The sequence below is a fragment of the Branchiostoma lanceolatum genome, chromosome 4 (genome assembly GCF_035083965.1).
Source record: "Branchiostoma lanceolatum isolate klBraLanc5 chromosome 4, klBraLanc5.hap2, whole genome shotgun sequence".
Classification (NCBI taxonomy): domain Eukaryota; kingdom Metazoa; phylum Chordata; class Leptocardii; order Amphioxiformes; family Branchiostomatidae; genus Branchiostoma; species Branchiostoma lanceolatum.
The window spans coordinates 30,632,114-30,648,084 of record NC_089725.1 but is presented as its reverse complement, the minus strand read 5'-3'; the positions used below and the strand labels follow the sequence as shown (position 1 = coordinate 30,648,084).

Here is a 15,971-nt window from a genome sequence, read left to right as displayed (position 1 = left end):
ATAATACGTGACGCGAATTGCGCAACGCACAGCAACTGGAGCAGTTGAACATAACCCAGTTGCCTCGGCTGCAATTCTGAAGCTCCAAACTTCGCTTTTCACAGAATAAATGCGGGAATTGTGCGGTACGGGCGGTTTCTGACGACCGTTTCTGCGATTACGCCGATATGGCGGCGTCATCGTGTTGCGTTTTACGGGAGCCTAAACGTCGGGTGACCCAGTTTCGCGTCCCACGTGACTCGCGGGCGCCAATCACAGGGCAGATTACGTCCGTCGTGCATACGTAATGAGCTGTTGCTTACGTAAGACGCCGCGGAGAGACTGCATGCTGCTGCAACGTGAGGACTGACCACTGTACCAGGCTAAATAGGTCACTTCAAATCACGCGATTTTAGCGTGCTTTCCACCGGTCAGACGGTTCTTGGACACCCACAGCCCTTCTGAAGATTTCTGGCACCTAGATCGAGGTAACGTTGTGGATAACACGGCCTACTTTTGTTGTTTCGTGCAATTTTGTTGTTGTTTCCAGTAGCTAGCTGATTCTGGGAGCGTTTTGACCGGTTGTTAAGTAATGGTTACCTAACGTCGCCATATTGGTCAACAGAGGTTATTCAACCCGCTCTTAATTCCTTAGGGACCCGTTGTCCCCATCTTTTGTACAGGATTTTGAAGCCAAGATTAGGGTAAGGAATATGGTTGCACCACTGCCACATTTTTCGTCTCGTTTAATAGTCCGCCATGATTGTCGCCCTGCTAAAACCCAGTCTGACCTACTTTTCAGACGCCCGGGTTGGTGAATTGATTTGCGTACAACAAACAGCTCGGCAACACAGCGGCTCGTCACACAGAAAAAAAAATGTCCGACACGGCGGAGGCGGAAGCCAGCGACGGCAGGGAACAGAAGCAACTCTACGGGTTCCAGGCCAGCACGACCTACACGGGACACGCGTCGCTTCCCGGCGGCCGGTCGTCGGATTCCCCCGAAGCAGGGCAGGAGGCGGAGAAGCACGTCTCGGCGAGGGAGGAGGCTAGACTACAGTCCCGGCGGCTGTCGGAAGATGGCGCGGTAGACCTGAGCGCCAGCCGCCCGGGCCGTGGTGGCGGGGGTCGGTCCGACGCCACGACCCAGGCCGACGAAGACAGCCTCGGCGGAAGCAGCTTCGATTCCTCCTCGGTCGACGACCAGCAGGATTCCCCGAGAGAGAGGGAGGAGTCTTCCGACGACCAAGCGGAGGAACGTCGCCACCAGAGCTACCTAGAGGGTTACCGCGGCCACCCCCACCCGGACGCCCTACGGGCAGGCATCCCCACCACCCCCGTACACCTGGTGTACCCTGGCATCGGGTACGTCCAGGTACAGATGCCGGTGGATCTGCGCGGGCAGCCCGTGGCGTTCCTCCAGCCTGGCCTGAACGGCGGCCACCCCCACACCGCCCCGCCCAGCTCCCCGGCCTCCTCGGTGACCATGCTGGAGGAGCTCCGCAAGAGGGTGCACAGCGGCATCGAGCTCGCCAAGCCGGCCCAGCCGCGGAAGAAAGCGCGCAACGTCCCCGACGGCGAGAAGGACAACAGCTACTGGGAGCGCCGGCGGAAGAACAACGAGGCCGCCAAGCGGTCGCGGGAGATGCGGAAGGCCAAGGAGGGAGAGATCGCGGTCCGAGCCGTCCTGCTGGAGGAGGAGAACATCAAGCTGCGCTCGCAGGTGGGAGACCTGAAACAGGAGACGGAGCGGCTCAGAGCGCTGCTGTACGCCTCGTCCCCGGGGAAGGGCGAGAAGTGAGCAGCCTCGTTCCCAGGAAAGGAGGACGAGAAATAAACCTGGAATGAAACAGCGTGAAGGCGTTAACGTCGAGTCTCCACCGGGGTTGAACTTTCCCGACTGAAAAAAAAAGTAAGATTCAGACAAACAGGAAGAATGATTTACCAGGTCACCCTTAGGTAACATTTGCCAGCTCAGTTATGTGACCCTTACCGCGGGATCACCCTCCTGGCTAATTATTCACCCTATTTTGCCGAATTCTACTAACGATAATCCCCTAGGGAAGGCCTGGTGGAGGCTAGTTAATACCCGTGTTGGACAGACTGGGACTTGTACAAAGGAAGGTCACTGTGACCTGTAAGTAAGGGGAGGAAGAAACAGTTCGAAAGGACAAAGTTGTGAGTTCTTATTAGGGGGGTTTGATTGTAGGACACTGCACAACCAACGATGTACAATTCTAACAGCTTTCGAACAACTTTAACAATGTACTATCTAAATGGAACTTTTGTACCATTTTGATACAGTATATACTAGATATACTCTTGTCAACAGAATACCGACTTGTCTATCCAGAATTCTATGTCCTGAACGACAGTGAAAATGATGTAGGAAAGATGCCCTAAAACTTCGCGAAGGCGGCCATCTACTAGCCTCTACCAGGCTCCACGGGTCGCTGGAAAGAGTAGAAATTGGCTAGAATAGACAGATACCATGCCAGAGGAGTAAGCCGACCGGGGAGTACAGTTTGCGACCTGTGTCTATAAGCTAGTTCACGGTTGCTACTACGCATGTGTGGTGTCAAAGGTGAAGGCCCCCGGCTTGTATTAGCTGTAAACAGTGCTCGTCTCGACATTGTCTCGCCTGATTTGCATAACAACACCCCAACTGGTTTTGTTTACGTCTCGGGGGTCTTCACCTTTGACACTGCACATGCGTAGTAGCAACCGTGAACTAGCTTATTCTTTGCCAATTTCTACTCTTTCGAGGCGACCTGTGGAGCCTTGATTAAACCTCCTTGGTAGAGGCTAGACACTTACCTCATTAAGGCCGGACAGTTTTAGCATCAGAAATGACAGGTGGAGTCTTTTCTGGAGTCAGCCAGGTCTGTAGAAGGGGTAGGGGAGAGACGGTGAGGGCTTCGCGCCAACATCACCTGTCAGGACGCCGCCTGTACGCACAAATGACCTATTCTTAGAATATGATATACATATTATATATATATACAAGTATATTGATATTACTGTATTAATGATATTTGTAGGATGTAGACTTGACTAATGCTACGGTGAATGCATTTTAACGTGTGTCATCACACTGCTTTTAGTGGTATGATTGTTACTTGAAATGTTTTTTGTTTGTCGGCACAAATTTTGTATGGATAGTTTTGTCAGATTGTACATTCCAGTGAACTAGTAGTAACTTAACGCAACTTACTGAGGAGTGCAGAATTTACGTCATTTTGTACATGTAGGTGTGTAGGGCACCCCTGTGCGTTCCACCTAAAACAACCGAAAACTTCCCGCGTGCATCGTCAAGTTCTTAGTTCTAAACTGAAACTCTGGAACTTTTACTCCAAGCAGATGATTGAATGGAAGATTGAAACACCAAAACTGTGTTGAGAGCTCGCAATAGAGGAGAGAACTGTGTGTAAGAAAAAGGGGGAGAAGTTGAAGTTTTCCCTCCTTAGATCCGTTCCGTTACAAAAAGCGCTACGCGAACGCTACTGCAAAGCGTTTTTAGTGGAGGGAGTATCTATCTTATATGATGGTACATGCACAATTCCCAACACTCGTATAGCGCCTCTTGCTACGGATATGGAAGAAAATGTCAAATTTTATTTTTCGAACGAGTCAAAGAAGAAATCACCTTTCCTGTTTCCGACATTTTTGTTTTGGAACGCGCATGCGCCCCCTTAACACCTCATCACTTTTAAGGTTGTCGTGTAATTATCCTAAGATGTTGCTAAGAGAATTCTTCATCACTTATCATCGGAGTAGATGTCTCTGTATCACATTGAACAGCTTCTGTACTTGTTCGCAGACACATACCGAGGTGCCAGCTTACCCTACCTCTGACGCTGTGTAACTGTGTAAGCATAGTTTCCAACGGACTCTTTTGATGTCAGAGAGAACGGTAGAAATTGACCAATGAAGTAGATGATAACCTGCCGGTATTATTCGCTTATCTTCTACCAATTTCTTCTGCCACCGAGGTGTCTTGGGGAGACTAGAGATTTAAATCACAACCTGCTCAGGAGATCTAACCTTGATCTAATCTATAACACCAGAGTAATCTCCAAGCAGATGTTGGGTGGAAAATTGAAACATTTTTCTGGCTGCCCAGTCTAGTTTTCTGCCAAGCACCCATCCCGGACGATTTTCCATAATACTAACATCTGCTTGGAGGTAGACGTCTGGGCACCGGAGTACTATAATGTTTTGTACTGGTCTTGTGGGTCACCCCTACTGTAGTATTGGTAGGGTCCGTTGCCAGGAAACGTGACTGTGTACGCCCATTATTAATATTGTCAGGTCTTTGGCTCGTCAATGTTTGTACATTAATACAGTGTGCGTTCTCTTTATCCGTCCGTGTCCTCTTGTGATTTGGTTCTCCTCGAAAACGTCTGACAAAAAAGGGTTAGACATCAAGTAGCCTGGGTACCATCCTCCGTAGTAACGCTGCCTCAATATTTTCGCTTGCTAAAGCCGGCGTCACAATTCATGCGAGCGTCGGCCGAATTTGTAGATCACCCGAAGCTCGCCGAATTTCAAAATCGCCCGAGCGTCGACCGTCTTCTCCAATGAAAATCTCAGGTGACGTCCGTCGAACACTGAAAAATAAAAATCCCCCATGGGATGGTACCGTCTCTTGGACATTGACGAAGTCAGTATCGACTAACCTGGTAAAAGGCCAATATTTGGATCAACTTTGATTTTTAAAAATCGCCCGAAGGCCGCGTAATCGACAGGACGTCGGCCGTACTTCGGCAGAAAATGTACATTTGAAGCTAGCCTGGATGCCAGACCCCCAAACTAAAATATCTATTGTGTATATGTTTATATATATACGATATATATTTTAGTTTGGGGGTCTGGCATCCAGGCTAATTTGAAGCTCGCCAACACGTCGGTCGAGCTGAATTTCGTATCTGTGACGGGGGCTTAACCACGGTAGTTAGCTTGCGAAAAGATTGAAGCGGCGGTTGCTACGGGGGATGGTACCCAGGCTACACATCCAGGTGTTAAGATAAACCATACCAAGTTACTCAAAGGCAGCAGTTTGATAGATTCTGTAAACGGTCAGACGTTGCCGGTAGCTAGCCTGGAACCCAACCTGTTACAGTTACAAAGTGTTCTTTCGTTCTCATGCGAAAGAAGACGAAAGATACTCAGAAACCCTAAGCTTTGGTGACAATGCCACATGCAGATATGCGGGGTCACTAACAATGGAGTGAATGGGAACCGGTTTGGGATTCGTTGAAGTTTAATGGAGTGTGCGTTAATCCGTTGTGCAATTAAATGGATTCTACTGTACATGAAACGTTATGTTTTGATACTAGGCTAGAAGATAGCAACCACTAAATGTATATGCATGTATAGTATATACATGATGATGTTCGTCCATCGTAGTCGATGAGAACATATATCTATATATACTTTTATTAGCTCCTCACTGACGAAATGCAACGGATGCTATCTGAAACGTTTTCATTGGTTGACACAGCTTGCAGGTCGCTCAGGAACGCCTCCCAGCGGATGTTGTTGTCAATGCAGGCACACTTAAACGTGTCTTTGTTTCCTAATCTTGAACAAATGAAGATATTGAGAGGACGTTTTGCTGGCACGCTACACTCCGTAACTTGTTTATGCATGGTGAGACGTCCAGTCAAAAGAACGCAAAACAATTGAAAACACTGAAAACAATCAAAGCAATTTTAAAAAATCGATGTCAGTTGAACCTAATCTAATAGACATCCACGTAGAACTAAATAACTCATGCAACTGAATGAATTCCCTAGGGGGTCATTTAGAGCATTTACCAATTTTCCTGATTTTACGTGATTTATAAAGAAGCTCGTTGTCAACAAAAAAAAGGGCATTCGAAAAGTCTTCTCGGCGATTAGGGGCCATTTACCAATTTTCCTGATTTACGTTTTCTTACGTAATTTATAAAGAAGCTCGTTTTTCACCCCCCAAAAAAAGCATTCGGAAAGTGTTACAACCCTCCCTCCTATCATCTTCTTGGCGATTAGGGGCCACCCACCGACCAGAACCCCCGAACAAACGGGCGGTGCTGAGCTACTGACGCGGTCCCTGAAGAATCACCGTTACCGCTCACGGCGGTCCGGCATGGCAGTGCGCTTTAGAAGGGCAGACGATGGATCATGTGGATGGATGTAGCCTCCTCCAGGCCTTCCTAAGGCAGTACAGATCAAGGAGGTTCTATATAAAACCTCCTTGTACAGATCGTAGAATTCGGCAAAAACGGGATTAATTAGGAAGCAGAGGTTCGGCTCTGGCTCCACAAGAGGTTGCGACCGCGCTGCGACCTAGTCTCTACCAGACTAACCACGCTGACTTAAGGGACAATATTTGCCAGGGAAGTTTGGCCCCCATGGGGTTTCATTTGCAGGACTGACTGTCCTAACTTTTTTTGCCAAATTCTACGACCCATACCCCCGTAGAAAGGCCTGGTGGATGGTAGCTGCAAAAGCTGAGCGACCAAGACCAGCGATTTGACAGACCACACAAGGAATTTGATAGATAAAGAATTTTGTTTACGTTTTGTGTGTTTTGCTATCTTTGAAATCATACTTATTCCGAACATGAAATCAAGGGTCACACACATCTAATTTTCCGTCACTGTACGGTCACTCAGTCCCACACTGGTCCTTAGAAAATAGCAACGGCAAAATAAGCTGAATGGTTAACCAGAGAATCTCATTTTGACCATCGGACTCTTCTAAGGTAAAGGTAGTCCCGTAGCCTTTTTGAGGTCATAGGGGCAGTGGGTTATCCACTTTGTGTAGGACACGTTATTGGAAGGCGGAGCCCTCTTCTTCCACCTCTTGCGTGGAACCCAACCGAAGTCATGTACCCATTTCTGCACCTTGGTGGAGTGAGGAAAGTACTAGTAGTCTAAAGTTCATTTCCTAAGGATACAACGTCTAGCCAGGAATCGAACCCGTGACCGCTAGCCTCGTGACTCTTCTAGTAAATTATTAGATTTCATCCCTACCCTCCTCTTGAAATCACAGAACATTACATTACAGAAAAACTAGGATCTTTCGTCTTCCACTTTATCAGAAAAAGACGTCAGACCCAACAAATCTTATAGTCAGTATTCAGACCGGTCGCATGTTATATTCTTCTTCATCGTTTGTTCGTCCTTTTCCCTGTTGCATGGAATTAGCCTTCGGGCAAGAATTTGCAACAAATGTATCAGTAATTCCATTTATCCTATTTTGCCAAGGAGGTTGATTTTGCCAAATTCACTTCCGTTTTCTCATCCACCAAATAAAGAAGTGTGCTGAGACCAGCCGAACGCCTCGCCGTCCCAGATCGGAACTTGTTTATCTTCTCCTGGCGGTTTGAAAGGTTGTCCTTTCGTGTGGCCCTATTTGTCCGAGTGTTGCCAGCGTGCCCCTCAAATATTCGCCGGTTTATCCGTTTCTAAAGGGTTTGCGGCCCTTTGTAGGGGGTACATTCTTTCCGGCCGCGGCGTTCTCCATGGAGGCGGCCCGTGCTTGTGCCGGAGCTCCGCTTCGCTCCTCGCAACGCCGCGGACCTGCTCTTTCACTTCCCACCGTTTTGTCTGGCCGCCCGACCCGCCATTGTCCGGACGGCAACAGAATAGTCTACAAGCAGATGTCGGGGTGAAAGATCGCGACGTTTTTTCACTACCGGGCTTTCTGTAGCCTCTACCATGGGCTCCATAGCCTCCACCAGGCCTTCCGACGCTTCTAAATGTAACCCTCTGGTGGCCAAACTTCCCTGGCAAATATTCTTCCTATAGCTGACGTAGTTAGTGGTCTGGTAGACTGACTAGGCTCTGGAAAAAACAACTAGAAATTAGGTCACAAACTATACTCTCCGGCCGGCTTCTGGCATGTTATCTGTCTATTTGGCCAATTTCTTCTCTAACCTGCTCTTTCACTTCCCACCGTTTTGTCTGGCCGCCCGACCCGCCATTGTCCGGACGGCAACAAAATAGTCTACAAGCAGATGTTGGGGTGAAAGATCGCGACGTTTTCTGACTAACGGGCTTTTTGTAACCTCTACCAGGCTCCATATAGCCTCCACCAGGCCTTCCGACGCTTCCAAATGAAACCCTTTGGTGGCCAATCTTCTCTGGCAAATATTCTCCCTATAGCCGGCGTAGTTAGTCTGGTATAGACTAGGCTCCGTAGGTCACTGGAAAAAAGAACCTTAGAAATTAGGTCACAAACTGTACTTCTCGGTCGGCTAACTTTTCTGACATGTTATCTGTCTATTTGGCCAATTTTTTCTCTAACCTGCTCTTTCACTCCTCATCGTTTTGTGTGGCCGTCCGAACCACCATTGTCCGGACGGCAACAGAATCGTCTACAAGCAGATGTCGGGGTGAAAGATCGCAACATTTTCTGACTTTTCTGACAACCACTACGCGGATACTGTGAAACGGGTTGGGTGGCTGTCAGAATGATCCGGAGGTCAGAAAACTTAAGTCTCCGGCAGACTTTCTGCTAGCCTGAGTGTCATCCTAAGTTAGTTCCGGGCTCGCTAATTCCCTTCAGTAACCAGGTTAGATAACGGAAAGTCTGGAACTTATAAGGATGGCACTCGGGCTACCTTCTGCGGACAAAAGAACAAGAACTAAAAATGGGGAATATCTTGCTGGGCTCTTGTACAATTGTAGCCGGACAACTCATCTTACAAAATAGTCCCTTTAAATTATTTCGGCCAATGTTTTCTGGTGTCGACTAAGAAAACGGTACGATGCCCCCCCCCCCCCCGCCCCGATATCTGCTTAGAAACTACGAACAAAAGCCAGACTTCATCAGCTGTGGTTTATCGGTACTGTAGGTTTTCCGGTCAAACAGCGTATCCATTAGCCTGGATACCAGACCTTTCGCGCGATGCGATGATAACACCTTTTGGGCGGGGAAGATCTAGTAGTAGGGATAGAGTTGGCACCCGGGAGCGCTAAGGCAGCCGAACCCTGATTTCTATCGCGCGCGCGAGAGGTAATTAGTGGGCCGTGTGCTATCTGTGGCGGCGGCGCGAGTTGCTTCCCCGGCCGAAGGATTAGCGCCAGGAGCGCGGTGGTCTGGCACCCAGGCTACGTATCCATGGATGGGACAGGACTTACCGTAGTAAATCCCCGACTCGTTATGAAAAAAGTATCTCTTCAGTAATGGGTTTTACAAGTTTTCGTTTGTTTTTGGCAGCCTTCGTCACAAAGGGACAAGGTATTACGACACGTCGATGAAGGTTAAACATCAAGATAATAGGATACACAATACACTCAAGCAACTGGATATAAGTTTTGTAAACAGTCAAACGTTTCAGACAGCATCCTGATCTTTCGTCGGCGACAGAGTCCGTGACCACCTCACTGGAACGTTTGACCGTTTACAAAACTTATCCAGTTGCTTGAGTAACTTTATATATTGTGTAAGGTACCACGAGGTTTGTAAAAAACAAAGGGACGCCTTCGGAATAAGGCTTGGAAGAAACATGCGAAGGAAACAATTATGGATATGGAACCCACCAATGAGAACACGACGTAAATCATAAGACATTACGTAATGACCCATAAAGTAGAAATGTCCAAACACCGGTCGCGAATCCTGGACAGGCTATGAAGATAACCAGCGACGATCGGGCCTGTCCTAAATCTTCAAGCAGATGTAAGAATCCGGCTTAGTTTCAGTGTTTGACGAGTATTTCTTCAACATTTAGCACGTCTTTCCAGTAGTGCACCTTTTTCAAAATAAACAATTTACCTACTCCAGGTGCGCTACTAGGAAGATATGATGAATGTTACTTAAAACACGCGTAAAACACGGAGACTTAGTCGGATCCGTACATCTGCTTGGAGATTTGTCTACCTGGCCAGAGACACGTGTCCGTTCGCGGTCGAAGGGTTTTAAAAACTCCGGTCATGAGCACCACGGCAAAGTTCGCCCTTCTGACGGGACTGACAGTAGTTTGTTCTGAGGGAAGATGCCCGGTGGGCCGTGTCGGTGGGCTGGGAGACCGGGCAGGGAAGATGCACCCTTCTGGCGGACTGACAGAGGTTTGTTCTGAGGGAAGATGCTCGATGGGCCGTGTCGGTGGGCTGGGAGACCGGCCACGGAAGATGCGCCCTTCAAAGCGGCCGCCGCCGCCCCCGGGCGTCGCGTGTGTTTGGTGTCGGCCGGGAGGGCACTCCGTCTCGCTAAGCGATGAAAGAAGCTGGTGACCCCCAGGCTTTTTTCTCTCTCTCTAACAAATGCCCCCCTTTTCTCCCTCGGTGTGCTTTTTACCAAAGACCAAAACGACAATGCTACACAGCTTCCCCAACTCAATTCTTACCGCTCCGAGGCATGATTCCAACCGGTCCGAGGCATGTCCAACCGGTCCGAGATACATTTCCTTACGTGCCGCGGTAGAATTCTAACCGCTCTACGATACAATTCCTTACGTGCTGCGGTAGAATTCCAACCACTCCGCGCCCGTGAGAATTTCCTGCCCTACGCGCTGCCCTGCGTTCCTCGACAGAATTTTCTGCCCTACGCGCTGCCCTGCGTTCCTCGACGTAAGGAAATGTATCTCGGACCGGTTGGAAATGCCTCGGACCGGTTGGAATCATGCCTCGGAGCGTTTGGAATCATGCCTCGGACCGGTAAGAATTGAGTTGGGGAAGCTGTGTAGCACTGTCGTTTTGGTCTTTGGTAGCTTTTGGTTGCCCCGGCGGCAGCAGGGCCTTGTCAAGCGCACAGACAGGCCGGCCGCGTAAGCCGCTCGCTGGAGACCGTTGCCGGCCGGAAAAAACGCGTTTCCACCCGCAACTCGATGAAACCCGTTCAAAATTCCACTAAACTCCCTTTGAACTCAAAGAAACCTCCACCTCTCTCCATTAGCTCCTTTCAGGAGGGCCTGCCTTCGGGTGATGGCCGGGTTGCCATGGCTACCCGACCCAAGTGTTGAAATCCGCCTTCACATGTCCCGTGTACCCCCCTCCCCCTCCCGGCGTGGGAACACTCGTAACGGCCACAACCCGTTACCATGGCAACTGGAGGAACTAGAAGCTTTTCTCTTCATCTCCAAGCAGATCCATATCCAACTGGCAACTGGCACCCTTGGGTGGGTGTAAAAACTCCTTTTGCCAGTTGGATATTGTCTTTTCCACCGTTATATCTGCTTGGAGATTAGTTTTCTCTGTCTCTCCGATCGTCTGCAGTCTAGTATGGCCGAGCAATTTCCCCCCATTTTGTTCTTAAGCCCAGGTAAATCCTCCTTAAGTCCCGGGCGACTGAAGGCACGCAGCTCCTTGGTTACATCTGGGCCGGGCAGCTCATGCGGGTTGTGCTCAAAGACTCGCCTTATCTTCCCGACCGGCGGCTTTGCACGCAACGTTGGGCGTGAGGCTACTCTCCAAGCAGAGGAGGGGTTTCGGCTGGTTTTTGACGTGTTTCTAGGCGTTTTGGTCGGGCCTTCTACTTTGTCATGTAATTTTTGTATGGGTTGGCTTTACAAAAATTACATCACAAAGTAGAAAGCCCGACCAAAACGCATAGAAACACGTCAAAAACCAGCCGAAACCCCTCCTCTGCTTGGAGAGTACGTGAGGCAGTCTTCACCAGGCAAGCTTCGCTGACTGAAAAATAGTAAAATCTACTCAAACAGGGAAAACAACTTACTAGGGGAATTTTCCTCACCGTAAGGTATCATTTTCTACCGATTGGAAATGGTACCCTCACTCTCCTTGCCTGGCCAACCATTCACCCTTCTTAAAGTACTTTTCCCGAATCCTACTACATTGTATTCATAACCCCTTAGAAAGGCCTGGCGAAGGCTACCCTCTATCCCCCGTATCCCGGCGAAACCCACGTCGCGATGGTATCTTATCGCCTACAGGGATTCCCGATTGTGCCTTCGGGGCAGGGCGGACACCGTGGTCGGGGAAACGCCGCTCCGACCCATCCATGCGCTTCAAGGAAAACTCCAAGACGTCTTAACATTTTCTCGAGGACCTGTACAATAAAGTGTGGGTATCATCTCGTCCGTGCATCGGGATGAGACTCTTTGTTATCGATTAGGCAATTAATTACACCTCTCCCGGCGACAATTGTTTCCATGGAGACGGGGCGACTCAGGCGCAGACCTTAGATAAACACCTAATGCAACCATACAGCCCGGCGGTGCGGTTCGGAGGCTTGGGGTCGGGGCTGCCGTTGTCATGGAGACGGGGGCGCCGCACAAAAGGCGCGCGTGTGTGTGGCAATGCAAATTTTCCCGTGCTCGCCGCTCCCCGACCGCACAGCACACACCGGGCCGACCCGGAGCCGTGGCTCACTTGCTGCGGTGTCAGTCAGCCGGCACGGACGCGTCGGTAGGAGCAGGAGGACTACTAGAGTCGCAGAGACCGTGTGTACACACGTACACGCACGCACGCACCAGCTACGGTAAGGGTCTCCACTTCTCTCCCTCACTCACTCTTTCTCAGAGTCTTGCTGCTTAATCATAGCCTCCACCAGGCCTTCCTACGGGGGTGTGGATCGTAGAATTCGGCAAAAAGAGCAATAATTGACCAGGAGAGCCCGTCCGTGAGAAGCTTTAATAATATTTCCCCCTTTGACACCAATGAAAACCTATGGTGGCCAAACTCCCCTGGCAAAATCGTTCTCCCTACAGCCAGCGTAGTTACATGTAGTTTGGTAGAGACTACTTAGTCATGAGATGTAATGTTGTGATGTCTGTTTGGCAGAACAAGTCCGACGGCTCTCTTAACAGTATCGTGTTCATAACAAGTGGGTGGAATTAGAGATTTTGTCAACAATGTTTGTCCACTCCTCCGTCCGTCAGTGTTACTGCCCATTACCCTCGGAGCATTGCGGGGATATTTAAGACGACCGCGCGGAAATGCGTATTTTTAGCCGTGTATCTGTCCTACCGGATTACGCCGCGTTAACACATGTGACAACATCAAATTAACGGTTATTCCCTGTGAAATTATCCCTTTTTAGGCAGCAGACTCCACCTCCGAGGACCCTCCGGGCCAAAAATGACTCAAGGTGAAGAAAATGCCATTTGCGGACGGTCGGAGCGGACTCAGCAGCAGGGCCGGAAATGTAAGATGGCCCAGGGCAGCGGCGGCGCACCGGCGGACGCGGACGTGAAAACTCTCCTCAACTTCGTCAACCTCGCGTCCAGCGACATCAAGGCGGCCCTGGACAAGTCCGCGCCGTGCAAGCGGTCCGTGGACCACAGGAAGTACCTCCAGAAGCAGCTGAAGCGGTTCTCGCAGCGCAGGGTGCTGCCGCGCCACGTCGTCGCGCAGAGGCAGCCAGTCAAGGATACGACTTCGGCACAGGCTCCTCCTTTCCTTAAAAGGCGGCCGGAGAGCACGTCAAGTGTCAATTCGGAGAGCAGCAGCGGCAGCGGGAGCGAGTCGTGTAGTAGCGGCTCCGAGTCGGGACCGATTCTAGCGGAGACCTGCACCCCCATCGACCTGAGCATGCCTGACAGGGACCAGCCGGCGGCGGAGAAGGACCCGGACGCGGGCCTGCAGCCGGACCCGGCGGCGGCTGGAGGCGACAGCGTGCCGCTGAGGAAGCGCGCCCTGCCGGCGTCCTTCTGGCAGGAGCCCGGCGTACAGAAGGGCCTGTCGTCGTCAGGCGGTTCGAGTGGGAGTCCGTCCGCGGAGGAGCAGGCGTGTAGCCCGGGCAAACAGGACACCAAACCCTCCGGGGAATCCACCGCGGCACCCCCCAGGATTATTACCAACCACGTCCTGGACAGATTTCCCACGGCGGTGCCGCCGGGACCGCTCGGGTACCTCCCCTACCACGGGTACCGCCCGTACCTCGGGTACGTGCCCCCTCCTCCCTGCGGGTTCGACCCCACGCAGCCGCCGGCCGCGCCGCTCGGACACGCCGCCGCCCTGGCGCAGGCGCCCGGCTTGTGCGGCCCCGGCCGGCCGAAGGACGCGTGCTCGTGCTGCCTGGCGCAGAACACTTCCGTGTCAGCGGCGTACAGTCGGTTCCCGTACGGACACCACGGACACCACCCCGGGTACGTCTCGGTACCTCACAGCCCGCTGGCGGCGGCACACGCGCCCTACTCCCCGCCCTGGGACCGGACAAACCCTCCCTCCTCATCCTCATCCTCACCAACTACAACAAAACCCAAAATATGGAGACCGATCCCCACAAAAACCGTCTCAACCTTCCCCACGAGATTTCATCCGCTTCACATGTAGAAGCAGGAAAACATAGACTTTATTTCTCAGTCCTTCTACAGTCTAGTGCGTGGTCTTCAAGTCGTCCAAAGGATTATTATTCTGGATGGAAGGAAGATTCACTGTCGCCGTGACTCGGCCGTCGTCCCGTGTGTGTGTCAAACTGTGTCAGGATTTAAAAAGGGGAGCCATAAAGATGTAGGGAGAAGAATGTGCGTGTTTGTCCAGAGAACATATCCCACTGCATCCCGATTAATTTGAGCTTCCGTGCGGCACGACGACCTGTGGGCAGAGCAAACCGGTTTATTTGCGCCAAGTTTTTCACCCGCTTGTATATTGGCCAATATTGACTGATTAATCCGCGCGCTCAAACACGGGCCGCACGGCCCCGGAAACCCGCCGCTGACCCGGAGGATCCGGTTTCAACCGGCTACTCGTATTTCTCCCTCTCTCTCTCCTCACCGCAGACAGACAGGAAAGATTCGCAGGAGTTCTTCCTCTACAATAACCCGGGGGCAGAACAGAACACAACAGGCAACAAACACACCGCCCGACGGACTTGTCACACAGACTGACTCGGACTAGTGTGCTAATGTGACGGGTAGAACGCGTGACCATCTTGAACTATCGATCTATTTAAGTCACCCTTAGTGGGACGGCAGTCCATTGGTCGGTCGCCATATCAGTGCTGTACGCTGGTAAGCGTCGAACAATTTCACAAAATCGAACTGATTTTTGTAGACGCGTTTACTGTTTAGTGTTTTCTTCTCTTTCCCAATTGTTTACAGAGCTTGTTCTTTGTTTGTTTCTACCTTGTTAACTTAATGCCTATTCTTGTGTTGCTGGTAAATATGTCCGTTGATATTGTAAGACACTCAGTCTTTTGGTATTTTTCTTGTCTTCTAAGTTCTAGATTATGACTTATCCGCTTTTAGACATGACAAGACTCAGACTCTGCCTGGTGCAGACGACAGTTTACAGTAACATGTTGATAGACTCGCTTGTTACAACCTGATTCTGCGGATTTATGTGATCCTACCCTCTTTGTGTGTAGAAGACTGTATCTGTTATTTTTGACAAACCGTTCATGTAAAAGCGACTGGTATGTGGATGTGAAATGCTCAGCGCACATCCGGGCAGAATACATTGGTCACTCTTGGAAGACTCTGCAAATCTGTGTAATTTCTTCTTCTCTTAATACTTTTATCTCAAAGCAAACGTGTGGCTGCCAACGTGTTGTCTTAAATTTGCACGCCTTTTTGTCCCGAAAGTTGCGTCTTTTCGAGTTGTGACGCCTGCTAGTTTCTTTGGACGACGTTTTCGGGAATAAAATAAAATAATACGCATCACTTGTGAAACACCACAAAACAGCAGAAAGGCGTCCTAAGCCGGGCCGAATCCACACATCCGCTCGGAGATAACCCCATCTCCGATCCCGGTCTCAGCACCGTTGTTTATTTACACCCTCCCGTGTTTACCTCTCTCACGCCTCCCTACGGCACCGCCCTGTCATTATAACCGTGTCTCAGCCCACTGTGAAGAGTTGTTAATAACCGCAATAAAACACGGAAACCCTCGATAACACCCCGGAGGTGATTATTAACTTCCCGCCCGACTCTATCATTATAATGAACCCGGGGTTTATCAGTGACCGGCTGGGCTGAGGGATCAACACCCACACAGCAGCTTCGGGTCGCGCCTAAATATGGTGGTGCCGGGCTGAAGCCGACAAAGCGGAAAAGAGCCCCGAAAGCCTCCCAGTGTTGCTTTAGATAGTCTCCAAACA

The 15,971-nt window shown here is 50.4% G+C and overlaps 2 protein-coding genes across 2 annotated transcripts; both read left to right on the top strand.

Moving 5' to 3' along the window:
• Positions 1-9: 9 nt before the first annotated feature.
• Positions 10-4,340, top strand: LOC136433989 (uncharacterized). Its single transcript, XM_066426634.1, has 2 exons — positions 10-467; positions 782-4,340. Exon 2 carries the CDS (start codon positions 857-859, stop codon positions 1,778-1,780), a length of 924 nt encoding a protein of 307 aa, XP_066282731.1. The 5' UTR covers positions 10-467; positions 782-856; the 3' UTR covers positions 1,781-4,340.
• Positions 4,341-11,919: 7,579 nt separating this feature from the next.
• On the top strand, positions 11,920-15,769 carry LOC136433987 (protein FAM181B-like). The gene is made up of 2 exons (XM_066426630.1): positions 11,920-12,410; positions 12,972-15,769. Exons 1-2 carry the CDS (start codon positions 12,185-12,187, stop codon positions 14,204-14,206), a joined length of 1,461 nt encoding a protein of 486 aa, XP_066282727.1. The 5' UTR covers positions 11,920-12,184; the 3' UTR covers positions 14,207-15,769.
• The last annotated feature ends 202 nt before the right edge of the window (positions 15,770-15,971 follow it).

Excerpts from the sequence above, each read along its gene's own strand:
- LOC136433987 (XM_066426630.1), top strand. The coding sequence starts at position 12,185 with ATGGAGACGGGGGCGCCGCACAAAAGGCGCGCGTGTGTGTGGCAATGC. Across the intron at positions 12,411-12,971 it reads GCACGCACGCACCAGCTACG|GCAGCAGACTCCACCTCCGA; the intron begins GTAAGGGTCTCC and ends ATCCCTTTTTAG.
- LOC136433989 (XM_066426634.1), top strand. The coding sequence starts at position 857 with ATGTCCGACACGGCGGAGGCGGAAGCCAGCGACGGCAGGGAACAGAAG.